The sequence below is a fragment of the Anabas testudineus genome, chromosome 4 (genome assembly GCF_900324465.2).
Source record: "Anabas testudineus chromosome 4, fAnaTes1.2, whole genome shotgun sequence".
Classification (NCBI taxonomy): Eukaryota; Metazoa; Chordata; class Actinopteri; order Anabantiformes; family Anabantidae; genus Anabas; species Anabas testudineus.
The window spans coordinates 5,710,918-5,735,226 of record NC_046613.1 but is presented as its reverse complement, the minus strand read 5'-3'; the positions used below and the strand labels follow the sequence as shown (position 1 = coordinate 5,735,226).

The 24,309-nt window shown below is 40.1% G+C and overlaps 2 protein-coding genes across 5 annotated transcripts in view; both read left to right on the top strand.

Annotated features, from left to right (window-relative positions):
* Nucleotides 1-1,177, top strand: part of herc2 (HECT and RLD domain containing E3 ubiquitin protein ligase 2) — a 37,617-nt gene extending 36,440 nt beyond the window's left edge. For 2 of the 3 annotated variants that reach the window (XM_026345933.1, XM_026345934.1), the window contains exon 91: nt 182-454. In XM_026345933.1, coding sequence (XP_026201718.1) covers nt 182-454 — 273 coding nt within the window. Of the gene's footprint in view, nt 1-181 lie in introns of all 3 variants that reach the window. The other variant, XM_026345932.1, reaches the window with a different exon arrangement.
* Nucleotides 1,178-8,649: 7,472 nt separating this feature from the next.
* Nucleotides 8,650-24,309, top strand: part of oca2 (oculocutaneous albinism II) — a 36,558-nt gene continuing 20,898 nt past the window's right edge. Inside the window, exons 1-13 of one of the 2 annotated variants that reach the window (XM_026346090.1) lie at nt 8,650-8,891; nt 12,463-12,558; nt 12,811-13,008; nt 13,167-13,224; nt 13,759-13,831; nt 14,380-14,537; nt 14,624-14,706; nt 15,098-15,251; nt 17,348-17,419; nt 17,986-18,051; nt 18,847-18,903; nt 20,153-20,277; nt 20,785-20,923. In XM_026346090.1, coding sequence (XP_026201875.1) covers nt 8,650-8,891; nt 12,463-12,558; nt 12,811-13,008; nt 13,167-13,224; nt 13,759-13,831; nt 14,380-14,537; nt 14,624-14,706; nt 15,098-15,251; nt 17,348-17,419; nt 17,986-18,051; nt 18,847-18,903; nt 20,153-20,277; nt 20,785-20,923 — 1,521 coding nt within the window. Of the gene's footprint in view, nt 8,901-12,462; nt 12,559-12,810; nt 13,009-13,166; nt 13,225-13,758; nt 13,832-14,379; nt 14,538-14,623; nt 14,707-15,097; nt 15,252-17,347; nt 17,420-17,985; nt 18,052-18,846; nt 18,904-20,152; nt 20,278-20,784; nt 20,924-24,309 lie in introns of both variants that reach the window. The other variant, XM_026346089.1, reaches the window with a different exon arrangement.

Below are 24,309 nucleotides of genomic sequence, written 5' to 3'. Positions count from 1 at the left end.
ATATGATAGATTTACACTAATTGGAACTGAGTTTATCACACGACTCTTGTCTCCAGGCTCTGTCTTCATACCATAAAGACAAAAAAAGTGTTTCTCAAAATGTGACATTTTTCCTTTTTATATCAAGTTCTTTGCTGTTTCATTGATGAGGAGACCTAATAACTTGTCTGTCTGTCTCCAGGTGTTGGATAAGTACAACCCCCCTGACCACTTCCTGCCCGAGTCCTACACGTGTTTCTTCCTGCTGAAGCTGCCCAGGTACTCATGTAAACAGGTGCTGGAGGAGAAACTGAAATACGCCATCCACTTCTGCAAGTCCATCGACACTGACGACTACGCCCGCATCGCCCTGTCCGGAGAACCTGCCGCCGACGACAGCAGCGAGGACTCCGACAACGAGGACGCTGACTCCTTCGCTTCCGACTCCACCCAGGACTACCTAACAGGACACTGAACTGTGACCTCGACGAGAAGGACGAGTCGACAACGAGCTGCCACAGAGAGAGACTGCGTTAATCTCACCTTAGTACACACACATTCATACAGGCATTCTGCTGAGACACAAACGTCTGTGGGGGAAAAATGTGCAATGAGCTTTAAAAGCATTATAAGCTAAAGAGAGGAACAAACACTGGTTTGCTCTGCGTTAGTTTCTTTAAAATGAAGTGGGGAGATTAGCTGCACATGTGATTGTTGTGCTACATGGCAATTATGTATAATACTACAGTAACAGAGTTTAAAAAAAGAAAAAAGGCCTCAGCCTTGCACTGTGGTAGGTTTTCTCCCTCTGGTTTGTGTGAATTACCAATCCCTAGTTTGTATATAGATATTGATGTGTGACTAACAGTAGTATTACTTTTTGTTTCTTGGTCATAGCCATGTTTCTTTGTATAAAAAAACAAAAACAAAACATTTATATCTAGAGAAGTCAGTGTTTCTCACTCGGCTCACGTCGGTCTGAGCCCAGTGAAGGGTCATTTTAAGATTCCTGTATTTAGCACTCACTCCACCATCGTTTGTGCACTGTCTCCCTTAAAGAATGTATATGATACTGTGCCATGTATTCACAGAAGGTCTCATTCCTACACATTAAATGTTAATAAATTTCTGTTAATGAAGAAGAGGCAGAACTCTTTGTGATGGATTTATTAAAGTTATGGAACATTTTGTGCCAGGATGATGAGTTTAGCTCGTATGATTGTGTTTCTGTGATTTATTTATTTATTTATTTATTTTTTTCTATCAGATATTTTTCCTGTATGCCAGCTAAACAGGATCTGAAAGGTTTTCTGACATACAACTACAACACAAATTGATACAAGGACTGTTTGTAATAAATCTAAAATAACATCCATTTCCTGGATTTAGTTTTAGCTCCATAATTCTTCATCAGACATTGTAGTCGGGATTAAGGTTGTTGTTTAATGTGTTTGAAATGGGTATAAAAAAAAAAAAAAAAAACAGTTCTCATCATCTGCTTATGAAACCATAGTTTTTTCCAAAGTAGGTCAGAGGTTGATTTGAGGTTCCTTCCTCATTTTTACCAGAATTCAAGCCAGTTTGATTTCTTTAAAAGTTCCTTTTTTTAGATGTTTTAAAGATGCTAGCAGGACGGTGCTGGAGCATCTGTGGCCTTATCGAAACCTCCTAGAAATGATTTCATAGTCATGCACAGACTCTGCTACACATTCCTCTGTGTGTTGCAGGGGCGTGGTCAGTGTCCACTTGTCCGTCACATAATTTTATGCATAGTTCTGTGTAGTTCAAAGACGAGAGAAAAAAAAAAATCCTGTTTTATGACGGCTTGATTTGGCTTAAAAATCATTAGCATTCTTTGGCGACTTAGTGCTTTTTTTTTTTTCTCCTGTAATAATCACAAAGTACAAAATGCTGGTGGGAGTCAGGTGCTTTTCAATACAGTCCAGACGGCAGAGAGGGAGGGAAGAGAGCGGAGACGAGGAATGAACAGTCGCCTTTATCTACTGTTACGCATTTTAAAGTTTGTTACACAAATAATGTGAGTGAATGAGTTCATGTTGAATCTGAATGTCCTGAAATGATTTCTACAGCTTTCTGTTAAAGGCCTCTGAGTCTGTGCACAGGAGATCAGCACTTTGCTCCTTTAAACATCCTGAAAAATCAGTTTTTACAAATCGTAATGGGCTCCTGCATGAATAACAAAATCCACTGTCAGTACAACAATTTTGGTTATTTCACACAAGAGGCTTATGTGTATTCATGTTCTTCTCAGAGCTCTCACAAGAGCTTGGTTAAAAAAAAATCTCATGTACACTGTCAATCAAAGCTGATCAACTCCCACAGTGCTCATGAAGAAGACTACACCCTAGACACCCTAGAGTGTATTTTAGCTTTTATTGGACAGTTTGAAAGGAAACTGTATTATTAGGCAGGCAATACTTAATGTAGTAGCTAAAGGTTCCCAGCAGCTTTAGACACTGTTCATGCTGCTGCTCTCTCATCCTGCCTTTGAAAGTCACGCCTATAATCTGTCTTTCCAGGAATCCTGCTTGTTCACACTGTAGTTCACTTGTCCTCATAAGTCTGCATGGTTTAATAAGTCATAATGCTTAGAGTAACTCACTAGGTGGCTAACATTGGAAACTCAGCTTCAGCTCATACAAACCTGATTTACAGTGCTGATAAAACTGGGCCGGAATGAAAAGACAAAGACAGGGAACTGTTTTTTTGTTTTAATGAGCAGACACAGGACCATCACAGTGTTTTTTCGTCCACCTCCCACATGCAGTCACATGCTCCTTCAGAGGCAGGGAGCTGCATTCCCTCTGTCTGTCTGTCTGCCTGTTCAGCTAAACCGTCCTGAGCTGAGCAGAGTCCCTCAGCCTCATGTGATCTGAAGGCAGTGGCCTTAAGCTCCTCTGTTGACGTGTCGAACAGCTTAACATGATTGTTGTTTAATGCTGCTCATACGTCCTCAGAATAACCCAGACAGTTTTGCTCGTAAATAACTCACAGCACAGGCTGAGGTATGGATTTTATTATTTTATACTGATATTATACTGTAAAGGTCCAGATACACAGTACTTTAGTGCAGAGCTTAATACACAGTATACGTATTCAAAAGGCCAAATGCTTCATATTATTAGTGTGTTTAACTATATCCATCCATCCCACATTCAGTCAGCGTTCTATTAGGATATCATTAGTACTGTAATCCTGCAGCATCACTGTGTCTGATCGCAGTATGAGTTCACTTCTCATCTCTCCTCTGCCTGTGATAAAACACATGATCAAACAATAATTCTCTTCAAAATGATCAGATAATAATTTTGCTCAAACTATTTTACTAAATAAACATGGCTTCACTTCATCTTAATTTTCTTTTAGGGTTTGAAGTTTCATCTTGTTTATCAAACTAAACTCTGAATCCTACAGTACAGCGTTTACATTAAAACTCATAGAGGTGAGGGAACCTAAATGTCCTGTACATGACACGTCTCTGTGGCTGAATCACTATGAGCGACTGTTGATCCATTACGTCTATAAAAATATTTCAAGAGGTTAGATCAGACAACACTTGGTTAAGGACTAGAACAGAATATAATAAAAACATACAGGAAAGAATACTAGCTTAATGGTAAGGATTATTATGATGTGTATTCAGGGAGATTAGATGAAGTAGATAATGTGTGTGTGTGTGTCCGTGAGAGGCAACAGCGACACCAGACTGACACGTGCCTTTTAGCTGAGCAATCAGGTGAATCGGTCTGCAATTATCCGGGTCACTAGAGTTTTCTGGGAGCGATGGAGACACAGTGAAGTGTTTTGCGTAAAGGATCTTAATATTTCTTAGTGCACTATAACTTAAGAAGTTGTTGCCATGATTCCTCTTCCTCTTCTCTTTGGCCTTTGGTCCCCACACCACCACTTTCCACCCACCTGCTCACCTGTTTCTTACTTTCACATTCCCCCCAACCCCACTCAGGTTAAGCATCATAGCTCATATCACATCATATCACGCCTTCCCAGATGCAGCTTTCCACTCTTACTTTAAGAATAGCCGTTCAACTTCTCTAACTTCTGACTCCACAGAAGCTGTTCACCTGCTGCTCTTGCTCTTTAAAGGCCTGGCCTAGCTTGATCTTGACTGTGAGCTATTTGCGCCACAGCCCTGATGAGTGGCTTAGACCCTCATCCACTGTTACTGCATTAGAGAAGAGAATAACCGCAGCGCACGCCCCAAAGCTCTGTGATGAAGGCAACACCTGATTCTCAGCCGCCTGATGATGACTGTGGCGATTAAGTGGAATAGCAGAGGATCAAAGTTTAGTTTTGACCTCAGAAGTTGAGAAAACAGCGTAAATACAAGGTCCATCAAGTAGTGGTTCTGGAGCCACTGTGTCACATGCTCTTCATCAGCAAATAGTCAAGTCATGTTTTCCCAAAGTCTCATTGAAATCTCTTATTGTGTGTCAAACTGATGTCTTTGAAATATCAGAAACGTCTAGTTCTCTAAGGTCCAAGCAAACAGGGTTCCTCTCTCTCTCTCTGTGTATTTGTAAAGTAGTGAAACCCACAGAGATGCCTCTCAGATCTGCTTGTGGGACCTATTTCTCCCTTGAGACACCTCCCTCGAGATCACTGCACTCACTATGAGCGGGAAACAACCCAATGCAATCAATCAGGTTCTTTTTCTACTTTCAACCATAAAATGAATGAAAATGAAGACTAGTTTAAAAGTTGGCCGAGAGCATCTTGTGAACTTCCTCTTTTTAACTGCAGTTTGAGTCACAGACTGAGTTATGGTTGTAACCATCCAGGTTCATGTACATCACATTAACAAGCTACAGTTTTTCTCCAATGATTACACAGGTGAATGCACCTCAGTATGACGATCATTTGCGTCCCACTTATCCAGAGTCATGTGACTTTGTTGGTATGAACACTCGGTGAGATTAACAAGCGAGCAGTGGGGACTCTGTAGTAACACTAAAGTTAATGTCATTCAAAGCCGCGGGCTCACTCTCCTCCTTACATGTGATTGTCCTACAACATCTCACGTAAATCCACAAGACCAGTGTACAGTCTCCCCCCAGGCACCTTCTTTGTGTAACTTCATGTTCTGGTGTCACAGCCCAGGCCAGGTGACTCCCTCTGCTCAATGAGAAACATTGTCTTCACAGATTTCTGAGAATGAAAGAAGCAGATGCTGGAGTTCCACAAACCGTAATTATTTGGCTGCAAAGATCATTTAGGGAAGAAGTGGTGATGGAAATTCCATTTTGTTCAGTTCACTGGACAGATCATTTTGAAAGAGAGACGGTTTAGGTGATGGGAGTTTCTAATTACTTAGGACCTGTTAGTCTGGTTCACTGGCTTTTACTCATGGACGGTAGGATGTTCAAATCCTAATCTGCTTTCAATTGTATTGGGTCAAAGGCAAATATGTATTAAGAGATTAAATTAAAGGTACACTCCCTGATTTTGTTCTAGCACCCAACAGTGCTCCCCAAATCCCAAGAGTCACTGTTTTTTTAATTCACTGTTGCCTTTTGGTTCAGTGGTTGTCTGAATGATTGCAGAAAAAAACTGGTGCCAATGCAAAGCAGCTTTTGAGCAATTTGAATGAATTAAGGAAGTATGACAACTTTTAGATACAAGGAACTTCTGCTCCTACAGAGACATATTTTCAGAGAGGGCAGGTCTGTGTAACCAACTAGATTTTTCAAATTAAAATGAACAATTAAACAATATAACAATAAATTATCATTTGTCAATGTGTAATTAAAACATGTTATTTTTAAATAGATCTGTCTGTACTGCAGAACTCTGGGTTAAAATTAGAAAATAGGATTACTATCCTTATATTTATGCCTTAAGTTACTTTGAGGGAAACATCAACTCATTGATGATCATTTTAAGCTCTTTTTTGGGGACACACCTACATTTCATCTCAGTGCCCTTTAACATCATTCGACAACATTGTGTAACTAATTAAATTGAGGTGAGTTTGCTACCATAAAATTATTTCAAGAAAATATTCTGTGATGTAAAACTGTAATTCATTAGGTGTCCTCAATTGAAATATGATATATAGATGAAAGTATGAATGTGGTATTCTTATCCAGTGAACTGAGCCTTTCGAAAGTCTCTGTATACGCGTCACGTTCTCATTAGGGGCTGAACACCCCTAAAGGTCTGATCCTACAACCAATCATTAAGTCGGGCTTAACCTTGCCCCACTAGCCTACCCGACAGACAGACTCCCACAACCCCAGCTTCAAACTTGAATTTGTACATGTGAATCGTTTTATCATAATTCTAATCATTTGTTTTTTCATTCTCTTTCAGTCTCTGTCATTTCTACACCTTTAACATATGAAGCTGAGCAAGTGGGTTGATAGGAGATGAATAAAAAACAAACAAACAAACAAACAAAAATGCCAGAGAAGCATTAGAAAAGTTGGTTGGAAATCATCGAGTGCCTTGAGTTATAAAATCTATCACGGTTTTGAGCTTGCATTTCAAGAAACTGTCATAATTAGGCGGATTTGGAGCAGAATAGTTGGAGGTGTTAGTGGGGAGGAGGTGGCTAAGCTGCGTGGGGAGCTTGGTTGTAAAAAAGAGGGAGAGGGCGACTGAATGGGAACATTTTCTGTGAAGCTGCTATTAGCGGAAAGCAAATTGTGTGCCACTCCCCCCTCCTCCTCTGCTACTCCAGGCTCAGACAGCTCAGGATCTCCCTCCTTCATTGGAGCAGGAGAAGAAACATCTCGGCCTCTGTTTTTTTTTTTTCCCCTCAATGACATCACTGTGCTCAAATACAACAGCAAAAAACGTTGAGAACCAGAGAAACAGTCCCAGCACAAACATCCAAATTCCTTTTTTGATTTTTGATTTTAAGCAGGATTATCGTGTGAAAAACGTGTGATTTTGCTGTTGGATGTTTATTGTTTATCATCATCACTTCTACTATCATCATCATCATCATCAACATCTTCATCTTGTTGTCGTCACCTTCATAGCATCGTCATCATCATCATCATCATCTAAAACCTCACCTGAAAAGGTAAGTTTGCCAAATTTCATCTTTCTAATTTTGTCACCAAAATAAAAGTCTTAATATAGTTTCTTCAGTTATTTTGCATTTGACATGCAGTGGATTTACTGCACTGTGTCACACCACTGGGCTTTGTTTTAGAGGCTTTAAGCATTACAGCCTAATACTGCTGCACTACTGTTCCACAGTTGTAAAAAAATCCCTTTCATTCCATTAAAATGAACATGAATGTCCGATTGAGAGCTGAATTAATGATCCAAATGTTGCATTTTATGTTTTATATTGTTCACACATTACCTGATACTGAAAATTAAAAGGGATAGTAACAACTGTGTAAAGTGGCAAACACCTGACATAAATAATCTTCCTGTGACAGTATTGTGTTCTGTCTTTCCAGTCATTAACCTCATCCAAGTGAGATTTTGTTTTTAATCTTGACACACTTGACATTTATCTTCATATTTTAATTGCTGTGAACAAGGGTGGAAAAATGAAGAAAGCAGTTTGTCTTTGCCACCACATACAGCCCACGGGCAGGATGTGATATACAAAGGATAATTTTTCTCTCTGTTAGGGCACCATAGGCACCAGACAAGGTTTTCATGTGACACCAGCCAGAATTATTATTATTATTATTATGAATGTAAAATGACTCGTGTGGCATTCAGGAGATGTTTTTGTGCATGAAAAACATTATTGTAAATAGGTTATAATGAAAACGTTCAATAAATTCTGCAACTTCAGCTGCTGTACGTGAAAGTTGAAAATAGTTTGAAATGTCATGTTTGAAATGTTGAGCCTGTACCACCTCCGGACAGGAATGCAGTGTTTCTCCTGGTATTATCACAGAGAACTCACACATCACAAGTGAGTTACTGTTGCCTTTCATGTGAGCAATAATCCTGTCGAATTCATGCAGCCTTTGTGTTGACCAGGACCACATGCTAGCTGTAGCTGACCTCATGACCGGTGACCTCATGCTGTGCTTGACAGGCACCAGGATTCACTCAGCTGTCAGATAATGCACACTGACTTCCCTCTGTGTTGCTGTTGCACAGCAAGGTTGAATTTACATTGCAAAACACATTAATTTGATAGCTTACAGTACACGTAATGTATATAATCATTTCTCTTCTGACAAAAAGCAGTATACACTAACTCATCCCCATGGTCTGTGTTAATGCTGTGATGTTATACTTAGACAGTGATTATCAGTTGATGTAAAAATCAGCATTTGGGAAATAGGCAATGATAGAATAGGTCAAAATAAAGGTGTTTTAATGACACAATCCACACTTCAGTAACTTTAAAGTTGCTATGATTCACGTTTTCATGCTCACATGATTGCCTGTCTGTGAAAGGGTTAAACTCACACAAATGTATCACCTGACTAGATATTTTCCTCAGGACCCTGCAGAGACCAAAACAAAGCTAGAAGAATCACCATTTGCATGCTAATGCTGCTGCTGGATGCCTAATTAAGTTGCTTGTTAACATGTCAGTGGCATCAACTTCAAAGTTGAACTGCCCTCAAGTGGCTAAAATATCCGTTATTGCAGGGTTAACTGTTGAATTAATTCTTTCCTCCAGCTCCCCCCACCCCCCCAACCATGTATTTGGAAAACAAAAGCAACCTGGAGATTGAGATGTCTCAGACGTCGGCCCAAGGCCATCAGGCCAGAAGCAGCCTGAGGTCACCAGAGGCTGTTGCAGGGAACTTTGGGGAGCTCCGTCTGCTGCAGGGGATCTCAGAGAGGAGAGACACCCAGAAGCTCCAGCAGGCTGCAGTCCTGCCTTCAGGACAGTGCATCATCCATACTGAGGGATTTGTCCCTGTGCGACAAGAGGATGGGTATGACAAGTGGCTGTGTTTCTGCTATCTGATGGCAGTTTCATGCTAAAATTTTTTTATTTATTATTTACAAGCAGAGCAGAGCTGCACTGACACAGAGACTAGCTAAAGGACAGCAACACAGGCCAAATGAAGAAAAATGGTCTAAAATAAATAAATAAATAAAGGAGAGGCCCCAGGATTTGGCTGAACTGATCTTTCAAGCAGACAGAAACAAGTAGGGATGAACAAAAGTTAAAGGGGGAATGGAGCTGAACTAGTTTGGGTCTCAGACTACTGATATAAACTACATGTATTTGTTTTTACCTTGACTAAATAATGATAACAAAAAGGCAGTTTAAATGCTTTATTTAGATTTCCACCTTGGGCCTTTGGTTGTACATGTTAAGCAGAAGAAAGTAAAGTTTTCACATAGTTGGGAAATTGTTAAAAAAACTAAAAATAAGGATTATATTAATTCCTCTGTTGTACCTTAGAGTACTGCAGTGGATTTTTCCCTAGACCAGGAGAGTTTATCCATCAGTAATAAGTAGGGCCCCAAGATTGTTAATAGTGAGAGGGGCACCTTTGATTAAGGTCAGGGGCTTGAGGCCCCGGAGCCACCCTGTCTTCACGTGCCTGCTAGCTGAGTCTAAGCTTCCTTCAGTGTACAGTACGTCAGCAAAGCAATTTGTGATTTTGAGTGCAGAACGTGGTTTTAGTTACCATTTATAAGTAAACAATTAATCTAAAAAAGTGACAACTCGTTGGCCTGTTTAGTGGTTACACCTTTACAATCTAATGAAATACAATACAGCAGCTCTGTTCTGAATTCTTATTCACAAGAGAAGAATTTCTCAGGTTTTAAGTTTAAATTGTCAAAAAGATGATATATCTGTTATATTTATGTTAATTTTGTCCACCCTATTTACATAGGTAAATCATTTTTCTGACAATTTTATAATCTAACTAATTTAACCTTGTAAATGTAATATTAATGACAGAACTGCTGTATTGGATTACATGATATAATACAGATGTAGCTAATGTCAGTTTTGGATTTACAGATTGTTTCTGCTCTGCCTTTGTGACTCTATTAAAAAAATCTACTCTATTAAAATACATTAAAAGCCTCTTTAAAACCCCATCAAACATGTGCACTATAGGTTTAATCTTCCAGGGGGCATCGTGAACATGCTGGGAAGATGTTGGGATTTTCTTGGAAAGTTAGGACATTTCTTACTGTGTTTTCAGCGAGTCGGGGCGGTGCTCATGTGAAGCCTGTGGCTCTGACATTCTAAAACTTGGGGTGTTTTCTAATGAACTAAGTTGCACATCAGAGTGTAACACATCTGATACTACAACCCAGTGGTGGATTGGATTAGATCAGAGTGACAATAAGGGGCTGTTATTCTTACATTTCTGGTGACACATATGACGCATTAAACTAAATAAACACATAAAAAAAAATGTGAAAAATGAAAATGGACACGGAGAGTGGACAAGAGAAAAAGAAAAGCGACCAATAGATGATCATTTAGTGGACAGATGATGAATAACAAATGAGAACATTTTGACTGAAAGTTTCTTCCAAGTGCTGAATCTGTTCACCTAGTGCTTCTAGTTTCCTGTTTAATAAAAGCTGTGAGGCAGCTCTGCTGTTAAAAGATTGCATCTGACAAGTTGACAACCTTTTTCCGGTCGAGAGCCTCATACCTCAGCTGAAAGAACGCTGCAGTGCTGGTAGCTGTGGGGTTGTCTGGCATGTTTAAAATGTTGCAAACAATCACAGTAGAGTACTATGGCACAGGGGCTTGGGAATAACTTTAATTACACTTAAAGAGGCTAGTTGAATTAATACTCAGATTTTATTGACTGATCTACTTTTTCACTGTTCAACAGTTGTGTAAATGTAAAGATTTGAAACATTATGGACACTAGATACTGTACACTGACTGCTTTTCATGAGAGAATATATAGAAGGGTAGCAGTGTTGTGTTTAAAGCTGCTGTTATCAATATTTTGATGATAACAATCGATCTAATGACTATGTGTAATGTCAAAATGCTCATAGTCACCACTCTACAGGGAATTACGATGCAATTCTCAGATTCATTTAATTCAGCTGTTTTAGTTTTACAGCCTGTTCTTTTCACTCTCATGTCTCATCAGCAGGACGTCCAGTTGCATTAGGCAGTTGATTTAGGGTAAAGCCCAGTGTATGCTACCTGTCCAGCACCGATAGCAGCAGTACATACAAACAGCGCATAAAATATGTTGTGCCATTAGTAGACATTTGTCTCAGGACTGGATGGAGAGAAAAACAAAGCTAATTAGAGAGTGACTGTTGGGTAATGCTAATGTTATATTTGCTACATGTTTTCACAATAAAAGCTTAGAAGATGATAATCCTGCTGCCCCCATGTGGCCAAAAATGCAGCCTTGCACAGCACCCTCAGTAACTCAGTCCAACGCTTTCAGCTTCAGTTTGTCTTCTGTCAGGACTTAATATGCTTTAAAGACTCCTCTGGAAAAGTGCAGCCTCCCTGCCAAGTCACATCTAGAGGACAGGATCAGAGTCATGTCAGGGAAAGAAGAGGGGAGAAAACATTTGTAGACATGCCATAAATCTCTTCATAGTTGTATAAGAGTATCAAAGAGGATTAATGTGGCAGACTTCCTAATGTAATCTACTCCCTCTCATTGATTCATTGATTTAAATCACCCAACTGTCAGCTGTCTGGGTCGTGTTTGGTAACGCCTGTCAGACATGTAACACAATAACAATAAAAGCAAGGAATGACGACTTCCTGAATGATCTCTTATTAATAACAACTGACCCAAAACTAATCATCCAAAAACATTTTCCCCATAATACAACAATTAATAGTGATTTTGAATGGGTTAATAAAGTACACAGATTGTGTTTAAGCACCCAACCCTTTTGACAGGCAGAGGGTAAAGACCCTTTAAGATTATAAGCTTAGCCAAGTGGGACCTTTAATTTTGAGAAAGATTTCCATCTAACAGTTTTGGCTCAGTGCGTCGGTGTCCCATTACATAACGCTTCTCATGACGTCTGTGCTGTTGAGATGACAGTGGGCTTGATTAAATAGTGGATTGGTGTTTTTTGGTAATAAGAAAATCTATACTTATGTGGGATCTGATGCTATTGTTATTGCTCTTTAGGCACTGTTGACACAAAATCCTTAATAGGCTATACAGTAAAAACAGAGCAGGAGCAGCTTTAAATGTACAGTATGTGCATGTGTATCTGCATTTATGTTTTAAAGATAGAAATAAACTCAGCGTGTGTGCACGTGTGTGGATGTGATTGTTGGTTTGGACCAGCTGTGATGCTCCTGAGAACGGCAGCATGCACAAGATACATGGGGTACTGTGCAGCAGCAGGGTGATAAAAGACACTTTAATGATCCCCTCAGGTGTCCAGCACCCAGACGCTCACCTACCTATCTGCTCCCCTTAGGTAACAAAGGTTCTAGCAAACTGCTTTAACCAGTTATTGACAGCCACAACATGACAATAGTGTTTTTTTGAAAAGCCCGGATTTATTTATTTATTTATTTTCCAGGCACAATTTCAGTGTGGTTAACATCCTCAGAGGAAAAACTAATTCAGCCAACCTCACAGAGAGGTCACCCCTGCTGCGATTCTCTCAAGATGACAGGTCAGTATTTTCTTAAAGTTAGAGGTCCAAAATGTGCAGTATTAAATGAAAAAGCACTAGTTGAAATATAGTATAAATATTGCTATGTAATGCAGGAGTGTAGAATATAATGAGAGCAGGGTTTAATTATAGGTTGCTTACAGTAGCCTACATGCATGTTTTTCTGATTCAACATTAAGAACTGATTTCAAAGCGTAGCTCACACCAAGAGTTGTCTATTCCCAGAATACTGACACTGATTCATTTCTTCAGTATAACTTACCTGACACTACATGACCCCAGCTTTGTTGGAGGAGAGGAGCCCTGGGACAACAGCTCCCTGGACTTGGAGAGGAGGTGTAGACTGGGCAGTGAGGTCACCAGCCTGTCCCTGTCCCGTTCCAGCTCCTCGGACAAGAGCGACCCCCTGGACAACCTCAACCTCAGCTTCAGACTCACAAGTAGTATGAAGTGAGACCCCTCATGTTACTGTTAGAAAGCATTCACAGTATCAAACGGTTTTGAATTGGAAAAAGTAAAAGAAATATAGCTGATTGTGTGTATTCCACTGTTAACTGGATATTCTGTCACTATTTTGTCATCTACATTACTTCTCTGTGTGATTTCAGATGCTGCTTGAGAGTCTCCAAAGTTGCCACAATCTTTACTATTGTCGTTCTCTGCAGTGTAAGTTCACATGTTCATCTAGAAAATCGACATCACATATAAATTCACACTAACGGTGAATTAGAAACAGCGCGTTTCAACAGACTTGCTTAAAAGTCACAGATTTTTGAGAGGCAGCGTTTGAATTTGTGACCTTTAGTCATGTTGGCAGGCTTCTTTTTGAAGCGTAGCGGTAACCAGGCCAAGCGGTCTTTATTCTAGGCTAAGCTACTTGCCCCCTGTTACTGGGCAGATATGGTTCTTCACACACAGACTATGTCTATTTCTAAAAATGCCCAACTGTTTGCCTGTCATTGTTGTTATTTGGATGAATTCATACTGTGCTGAAGACAGAGAAATAAGAGTAAGCAGCACTTTCTCCTACACTGTTTGATGAACTGTAACATTACCACTGATACACACAAAAACACAGCAGCAGACGATGAGTGAAATTACAGCAGAAATGTACTAGTGGTGGTGTTTAACTAAGTAAACCACATGTTACTTATCATGTTTTTCTTTTGCCATCCGTAAGTGAATATATTTTGGTTTCAGCTATTCTTCAGCATGTATCCAGATCGAGACAACCCCTGGAGGATGTTGGCAGTATCCCCAACAGAGAGTTTCTGTATCCTTTCTCACTGCATTGTTGAGATTATCTTCTGAAATTAGAACCAAAAAGGAGGGCTGCCAAACACCCAGCAGGTCTTTAATCAACACAGGGACAGGGTGCAACACGACGCCGCTGTCTTTTACTTTGAGAATAAAGACACGCTGAGATGTAGAAGCAGAGGAAACGTCTTCATTGGGGAATAATCAGAGTGAATATAATAGAAGTGGGAGCTCTCCTGGCAGGTGAAGAAACACTGTTACTATGGTGGTTGATTGTTTGCTTTAGTCAGAGTCAACAAAAAGCTGATTATTTAGTTATTTTGCAGATGCTTTTATCATGGATTAGTTCTGGTTTCCACCATCGTGGAACCACAGAAAAGTGAAAAGTTGTGTCTGAGATCTTTTGAGGTGAGGGGACCACAAGACGTCGTTCAATTAGCACTTCATGAAATCACTTCCTGTGACACATTTAATCGGTTCTAAAATGTCACAGCCAAAAATAATTCTCTCCTGTGCTGTCAAGATTTCCTCTCTACAGTTTTCTCTTAACAACGTGTCCCAAAGCAATGAACCTGACCAATTTTCGTGACAACGCTTTGCTGAAGCTACAGGTGGGGGGGCCTTTTACAGGAGGGATGATTGACTTCGCCAACCAGGAGTATATCCTGATCCAGGTGGAGCAGACTGAGCAACCGGGACAACGGAGGAGAAGGACTCAGCAGGTATGAGCCCAGCATACATTTTCAACTGTGTCTCAACTGTGAAGTGCTGATTAGTGAACCTCCTTCAACGTGCTGTCTGTCAACAGGTGATTCATAATTGGACCATTCCTCTCCACAGCGAACGAAATGACCAGATGATGTTGACAAAAACGTTCGAGATGCTCAGCAGGTACTGACAGCAGGACACGGTGCTGCCTTTGAATTATTGATTGATTGATTGATTAATACTAGGCAGAGTCAAACCTTTTAGAGCTCTCAGGCGCTGTGCATTTACACATCTCTCTTTTCTTTTTAAACTTACTTCACTGTCGTCTGCTATTACATTTACTTTCCCTATGCAATGAATATATTTAATATCATGATCCTCACACTTGGCAAATTTATGCTGCATTGTATCATATGGTGTTTCATTATAGTTCAGCGTGGTCTTCTTGGGAAGACATTATATAGGATTATAAGGTGTCTGTGACAACATTTCCTGCATTAGGGACTACTGATGAACAATGAAAAAAAAATGTCCACGTAATTCTTGCTGCTGTGCTGTTTCCTTTCTCACGCAGTGACCCTGTCGTCATTACAATTCAGGCCTTCCTGCAGAATAATGATGTTGTCCCCTTGTCCATGACCCATCAGTCGCTCTACGTCAGTGTGGAGACACAGGTGGCCATTGCTGGAATGATCCTGGCTGGGGTCTATGTTCTCATCATCTTTGAGGTAAATGGCCTGTGATGCTCACGCTTTTCTATGGATGATGAACGAGTTGGTGTTCAATTTCTGCCTCCTAGTTTGGAATGAGTAACACGTACAGTTCAGCTCTGCAGCAGAGGGAGCACCAATTTCACCTCCACACAAACATCCTGCGCTGCGTGTTTGGCTGCTTGTTTGATCGCGTGTGCACAAATGTCACAACGATGGGCACAGATTAACCTCCATAGCACATACCCACTTCGTGTTCGTATTTTGCTTGATTTGACCTCTACTCCTGTCTGTATGTTCAAACTGGGATTGATTGGTGTCTGTCTCGGTCTTTAGTTTTGTTAGTGAAGTTGTTTTCATTCAGAGTTGGCACCCTTTATCAACCAATAACACTTAGATAGTTCAATTGTCAATGCACAGCTTTTTAACATTCACACGACCACCTGGGCAACTGAGCATATTTTCTATTTCTGCCTTCCATCCCATATGACATGAACATGGCATCAGTGCATGTACAGTACATGACCACACACACACCTCCACCATAGGAGAAGTCTAGCAGCTCATTTATTTTGACAAGAGCTGTGATGGTGTGCAGAGCTGCATGATGTGTCAGGAGTCCTTTTTAAAATGCAAACCAATAACAATAACTTTTTGTGGTGGGTGATTAACATGTTATTGTCATTAGTGCAGTTTCTTAACATATAGGCAGAAGTCACTGACTTTTAGTTGATAGGTGATGTTTAAGTTTTTATCATTTGTTAACTAAATATTTAATAACTGCTAATTCCCCGCATCTGATTACTTTGACATGTTGCTCACTAACCTTTCATTTATATTATTTAGTTTGGAGTTTCCTGGATATACAGCTGTAATCTTCATTCATTTCCAGTCAGTGTTGGGTTTTAATTAGACAGGCTAATCTCCCTGCGCACGACAAGGTGTGAACTGTGCCGGCAGGGGCATTACGATGATGTCAAAGTCAGGAGTGGGCTGTGAGTGATGACAGCACATCGACGCTCCACACACGCTCTCATGTGTCATCTGTGTTACTGACAGGTGTGCTTGCAGAGGCTGTAAATGAAAGTGTGAGGGATTGTTTTTAAAGTTGAAGAGCACAGAGTGCACCACTACTCAGACATCAGCAACGTGTCATCTGACATCTTCAGCTCTGTCAGGTCTCCATTTTTAAATGGCTCTCCCCTCTGCAGAGAAGATTTGTTTTTCCACATCAAGGCGTCTGTCTGATAAGAACCTGACACAAGCCTCGTAATGCACGAGCACATTTGCTTTTGCTCATATAGGATGTTGCGTTTTTCTGAATGCGTTTTTACAAAAGGAGTTCGTAGTGTGCCAGTAATTGGATCCCAGTTTTCTAATGTGCTCTTGAGTGAAATCTTACAACAGTCTAAAGTAAAGGACCTTGTCATTCTTATCAAAGGCTGTGGGAGAAAAAAGGATGCTTTTGTTCTCATTTATCCATTATCTGAATTGATGCGTTCAACGTGGACTGTCTGAGTTATGATTAATCTTGAGTGATGAGACCCAGTTTCGTGTTCAGTAGTTCAACGTGGTCAGTACACATTAAAAATCGTCACTGTTGTTCCCCTTTTTTTTAACTGACAACAAAGTCAACATCTAACAAATCTTTTATGAATGTCACAGGAGGCGCTCTGCTTTCTGGTAACATTCCCGTGCTCATCACAGACATTAGTTTTTAATAATGGGAGGCATCATACATGAGTGTACATGAGCTTAGTGACTCTGAACAGGATCACAGATTTGTATAAAAGTATTTCTTCTCAATAGTTTACTCAGAAGACACATGGAGCACAAGTCTCAACATGATTAACCTGGCTCGTGTTTATTGAGTATGCCTCTTGGTATAATTTTAGATGACGTTTATGATAAGGTAAGATATAATAAAATAAAAACAGATTCATAGCATGTATTAAAAGTGTCTTCTGTTGTATAATTCAATCATTTAGTGAGTGATAATTAAATAAATTATACTTAATATGTTATGTACATTCAAATAACAATGTATAAATAATAGGTTTCTTCATTTCAGAGGTACTAAAATGTGTTTTCTTGCCCCTTGCCTGGATTTTCAGATTGTGCACCGCACACTGGCTGCCATGCTGGGATCTTTAGCAGCTTTAGCAGCTCTGGCTATCATCGGTGATGTACGTCTCTTTTTCTGTCAAATCTTCTTGCATTATCTTGTATTATAACTGTTAATTAATGTGATGGTATTACATGATTACATGAAGCATGTTAAACAGAGCTGGGCACACAGTGTCACATTTCTGCCATGTAAGTTCAGAAGGCAGCGAAATGTAACAGCTTTGTGCTCAAAGTTCGAACCCACACAGGAAAAAGCAGGCGTAATTAATAATATTAATTATGTGTTCCAGTTGGACATTATTGGGGCCATGCGCTCACTGGGCCATTGTTAACGTTATTAGTAACACCTGTGCCCAAACTGCTCTAACAAGTCAAACATTGTTGGTGGAAAAAGACATATGGCATCTGATGTCAGGATCTGGGTCAATGAGGAGTTATAGCAGTGCTTAAGATACAGGTACAGACAGTATGTTTAAAATAGCTTGTCAAACATGCCAGGAACTGCTGTATTATATTTAAAATATAGGTTTACCGGATATTAACTGGTGACTTATGTATGTCACACTAAATGATTACATCTTTTTGCCAGTAAATGTTGAATCTAATTTCTTTGTCTCTCCCACAGCGACCCAGCCTGGTTACTGTGGTGGAGTGGATTGACTATGAGACGCTGGCTCTCCTGTTTGGCATGGTAAGTCTTCACACTGTTTGTTAAGTATCTCAACAGAAAGGAGTAAATTCACACAGTCCTCGTCGTTATGCAATATTCCTGGACTTTCTGATATTTTGATTTCGGTGTATATGCTTTCTGCCAGCCTTCTCAACACCTGACAGTCTGTTTCTATGGGGGCCAAGTGAAATTGACCATATAAAGTCTTGTCTCCATAGAAGCAAGCGTGTCCTGTTAGGTTTGAAATAAAACTGAAGAGCATGACCTTCTGTAAAAAAACAGGCTGAAACCACTTCTTTCATTGTTTCTTATAATAATTCTTGTAGATCAGTGATGTCTAATTTCATACCACAGGTGACTGGTGGCTTCTTTTAGACTTCAACAGTCTCCTAATGAAACATTCACCTCATTCTGCAAAATACAACAGAGACTTTCTGAAATGCACTTTTTTAGATTGCTTTTGGCTTTCTGGCCTTAATTTTAAAGCATGACAGCAGAGAGGAAACAAGGAGAGAGAGAGACAGAGAGAGGGTATGACATACAACTCGAACCAGGAGCATTATACACAGCATACACAGCAAAAATGTTGGGTTTGATAGAAAATAATTTTTCCAAGAGCTCAGTATTAGTATTTTTGTAAACATTTTGCTGTCATACCACAATGAAATATGAGAAAGTTCACATCCCACTAGAAATATCTGTCTTGCTGACCACCATATCTTGCGTAGGCATCATCTTGCTGTCTGTGGTGACTATTTTTAAAATATCAGGGTTACATATAATCTTGTTTACATAAATGTCTCCTCTGTCTCGCAGATGGTACTGGTGGCTATCTTTTCAGAGACCGGCTTTTTTGATTATTGTGCTGTTAAGGTAAGAGCTGTCTGTGTGATAATAATGACGGGTACAAGCATTAACAAAAGGAAATAACAAAATCAGTTGAGACAGTCTGAAGTTTTGATGGTTTCACAAAGATATCCTAGAAGTTGTTGTAGATTCCTTTAGTAATATACAATTTGCATGTTTACCTTTGACCATGTGGGATACTGAGTGACAAGCCTATGAAAATAGTTGCCCACTGACATCTTAAAGTTCTCGTGGAGGCGACAGGCTTTGAGCTATTTCTGAAATTAGCACTGATACATGACAAGTGTGTAGTTTTTATTTTGACTTCTCTGACATGCTCAGTGTTTGAAAAGACCTTTTTCTGTAAGATGACCTAACAGGTTTTGATGCCTATCTTTACGTCCTGACCTGAAAATACAGCACCATAACAGGCAGACAAGAATGACATTTGCTTTGTTCCATGGGAAAGTTCAGGAAACTAGGTCACTGCTGAAGTGAGTCGAATTTGTATTAAAAAAAAAAAGAATCCTTTCACCGCACTCAGCACGAACGTAATAAACGTCATTATTGAAGGGAACTTTTATAATATAGCAGTGTGTTCTTATATTTAATAACTTTCTTATAGTTAATTATGCTTAAGCTGGTTTTCGTTGGTGCTCCAGTTTAGATCCTCATCATAACAAATAATGAATTAATTCATATTCAGTTAGTCTGTCACTCCACCATGTGCTTAAAGATCTACAGTAAAACTCTCTCTACAATGTCAAGGAGTTCTTCCCTCAGAAAAACTGCTCCAGGAGGCTCAAATTTAAATCCTGAATATTCGCTGGAGATGGTGACGGAGGGCGAATGCCTTTGTCCTTCAGGTACAGCCAGACCTGGAGAACAGGAGGCTCATGCAGACTCATGAATTTTAAGTGTGAGCTGGACAAGGACAGGCACTCCAAATTAAAATACTTTCTCAGAGAACAGCTCAGCTGCTCTGACACCCCGTACTGTCACATCCAAAAGGTGTCCATCACACCTCGAGCCACTCCCATGGGGTTAAGGATGGTATAGCAATATTAAAAACTTTAGGCTCTAGATAGTGTTTGTGAGTGTGAAACATGGTCGTCTACTGTATTTAACAGGTCAGTTTTACAAAAACATACCATCTCAGGAAAGTCAGACCTCTTCTTTGCACTCAAACTGACAATGAATTCATTAAAACATTCGCTTGATGGCTTCTTAAGTGCCATGAACAGTTGACTCATTAAGATGTTTCCTTTCACTGCAGGCCTACCAATTATCTAGAGGAAGAGTATGGCCTATGATCATTATCCTCTGTCTGATTGCTGCAATTCTCTCAGCTTTTCTGGACAACGTGACCACTATGATGCTTTTCACCCCTGTCACCATAAGGTACAGTAGTTATGGGCTATTTGGAGAAGCCTTGTAACCTAATAAACATGCATGTGTCTGGTTAGTTAGTATCCACTAATTCATCCATCAATCGATCGCATCTTCTTCTCTGCAAACACACAGAAACAACCTCTAAACAGAAGCTACACGGTACTGTATTCTAGCATCTGTACGTGTGCCACCTTTGTCTGTCTCCTCCTTATTGTCGTGTCACTATTTCCCGCACTTGAAGTGAATGTGTACAGTGAGCCATTATTCATTTCTCCAAATCACTTTTGCTGTCACAGCCAAATTGAGCTCAAACGTGATACACAAAACATGGATCTAGGCAACACTGTGCTCTAATGTGTTACCAGGCCAGCAGGGTGGACGTCCAGTACAGCCACAACGCTGAAGGGCCAACATGTTTTATCTTCCAATATCCTTTTTATATTCCTGTGTTTATTTCGCCCACCTGTTGCAATCTGATCAAGGCTAAAGGGCTTTTGTCTCTATGTGATTTTGCAGGTTGTGTGAGGTGCTTAATCTAGACCCCAGACATGTCCTGATTGCAGAAGTAATCTTCACCAACATTGGAGGGGCTGCCACAGCTGTCGGAGATCCACCCAATGTGATTATAGTATCAAATCAGGATCTGCGCAAAGAAGTAGGCACTTTCACAGCTCTCTGTTTCAACTTACACTAATATGCTGTAACAGATCATCTGACACATGAACCAAACATAATGTTGTGTGTAAAAGAGAATAATAATCAAATAAAGGGGGAATAGCGGTGTTATTTGAGATGTACAGATGGTGCAGTACTGATAAATGTTTGGCACAACTCAAGAGCATTTGTTTGGAATATTTTCGATTCATAAACTCTGTATGTTAAAGTCACTTGAGTATAGCTGGGATTATCAGGACTTTTCATCATGAGTTATTGTGCAGTGGTGAAGGATTTTGTACCAGGAAAAAGTAATCAAATATATCACAGTAACAGCATCTGTCAGGAAACACTGCTGCTAGTGTTTCTTTGGCCCCACACATACTGCATATCAGTGTGTCTAGGTGAACGGCTTGAACGGCAGCTACCGTTTAGAAAATCTCCTGGCAGTAAAAGGTGTTTTGGGTAATAACAGAAGAAGCAGGACAGATAGTTATCATTCCATGCAACTGTGCAGCGACAGACAAAGACTGCAGCATCACGACGCTTCAGTAAGCAATATTTGATGTTACCATTAAATCAAATGACTCCCTGTAATGTGAAAGTCATTCCAGCGCTCCAGCTGCCAGTCCTACTAACACCCAATCTAGATTACCACCACATTTACTTGATTTGATCTTCTGTTTTGTTTAGTTTTTTTCAGTGGACCTTGCAAGCGATCCAGATATCACTGTGAACTTTAAGAACAAAGGAACACAGACACATTTTTAGCATCGACACGCTGTAGTCGATGTTTTTCCAGCTGGTTTCGAAAAGGTTTCATAAGTTGAAGGACGACATTTAACTTGGTACATGACCATGTATTTAGATTTGTTTCTCTGGAGGTAGTTCTTATAAGGCTATGGTTTTCTGTCTCTGGTTATTGAAACATAGCATGGGTACATTGGGTATTCTTTACACATCGCTGTAATTACGTCCGAGTTTACTGGTCGTGTTGTCCTGCTGCAGACTCCTCATATTCATAAGCCTTATATAAGCACTGACATTTGCTGAACTCATGTAGCATGCAGTTTATATCGCAGTTTATCTATGGACTAGTGACAATCTTGTGTGTTGACAAGGCTTGTCTGTTCAGGACAATCTCTTTATGTATATACTGTATACGTTCGTGAATTGTTACTTTTATTTGTACTGATGTGCAGGTGATGCATTAAGATGCAGTGGCAGCAAAACCAATTTATATTTTTGCTGCTGCCTTCATAAATCACAGGAATTAAAAACGCCAAAGCAGTGTGACAACAAACTGTAACGCCTTCCCATATCAAAGTACCATACCCGCCCCTGTGTTACATAGTGTTGGTTTTGATTTGATTGGACTTTGAATTCATTTTTTTATCTTTCATTATAAACAGCACAGCAGCTCTGCATTTTTCTTCTTCCTCACATTTACTCATTTCTGATATCCATGTGGAGTAACACTAGTCAGGTGTTTCCCCACTCACCTGCACCTCAGCAGCAGCAGCTTACGTTGGTGTGGCTCCAGTCTCCTGTAAGTGGCATGCTGGGGCTCGCTTTCTTTGGGATTAGTCTCTGATTAAACTTCTGAAGGAGACAGCGTCAGTCCTGATGCAATAATGTGTGAGACCATGTAACTGAACAGATCTTTTCCTGTGGTGGATGGCGTACATCACTCTTGGTAGAGAGTTTTGGGACAACGATGTCTTTGTGCCACCAGGCTGCAGATGATGAAAACTCATTTCATTTGTAAAATCTATTTATTTTTATTTATAATCCAGCTTACCTCACTCACTGGCCACTTTCATAGGTACACCTGCAAAATCAAATGCAGCAGCTCTGCTATGAATTAAACTTTTACCAGGTTATCATTTCTTAGTTTTTAAGTTGAAACTGTTAGGTGATTTTTCTACTACACTACTGGAGTGGACTATTTAAGAGGTGTTACTAATGTTAGAATAACTCCTAACATTGTGCGCTTGAATGTGACAGTTTCAACTATAAAACTGAGAAGTGTCTATTTGTTAGTCTAAATAACTTTTACATTGAAACTAAATAAAAAAGGCCCCCTTACACTACTTTTTAACCCTCTGCATTGTATAAACCGCATTTCACAAACAAGAAACAAGAAAAGAACAAGTTCAGAAAGCGACTAAATGTAATTTGTTGCTATAGTGTGCACAACAGAACAGAGGAGTCCTGGGCAATTAGACTCCATCAAGACTTTAGTAAAAGGGATGTCAGAGAACAGAAATATCTCCTGATGGACTCTTGGCACTAGTGGTGGTTGAAGATGTTGATAGAGTGGATGTAGCCTGAGCAGGAGTCTGAAGAGCCAGACCAGTGTGATGATGATGGAGAATTGATGTCTGAAGATGTTTCTATTGTACAGATTGTAACAAAAATGATGTCAGTAAACAGCAGTAAGGACGGTTTCCTGAGCAGAGCAGCCTGTTGCTGACTAAAAAAAAAGGGACAACAACTTGTGGGCTCCTCTCGTAACCTTCACTCTTCAGAGGGGCTCAGAGGGTCATAATGCTACATCACTAGAAGACATGACATTTCCCAGGCTGCTTGATGTGACATCTGTTCACTGCGTGTGACATTTTAGCCTTTGTGGATGCAGCAGTATGTGGTCTCCTCTGGTGTACAGTCTACCACACCAGACTAACGCAGCCTGGTTTCCAGTTTGTATTGGCCCAGTTTCCCAGGTGAAACAACAGCGTGCTCACTCAGTCATGTCTGGCCTCTGATAGGGACAGCTTGTGTGTGCAGGCATGGTTTACCTGCCTGTTTGTTTGTTTGTTTGTATGCTTGTTTGTGGCAAGGGGATTTTCAGGAGAAATCCAGAGCTACGGTAGAAAGAATGGCCTAACTGTGAAGTGTGTATTTAAGGGATTCTGGCCCCCATCAGAGTGTCCTTGTCTTTGATTTGTTACAGGATAAGGTAGCATGGCGCATACAAAATCCACCTCTTTTTGGTTTAATTTCAATGAGGGACTGTGGTGAGTCCCTGCCAAATGGATCTCCTCCAATCGGCAGAGGAGTCATTGACACTGGCTCTCAAATATGGAAACACCAGAGTCACAGTTTACAGCTGCAAACATAGATACATGACAACAGCAAACACAAAGACTTATATTAGCTTTCAGATTTGCTCTTTTTGTATCTTACCTGGAACAACTAGAAATATGTCATGTATTGGACTGAGACAGATAGGCTACTAAAGGTTGAGTTAGTTTTAGTCTCTGGTTTACAGGTAAAAATGATGATAAAGCAGAAATTAGAAGATATGTCATTTAGGTTTTGTGAGTAGTTATAGCCTCGACCCACAACCACGCTCTGAGGGTCACTTCAGACTGAGCCAGCAGG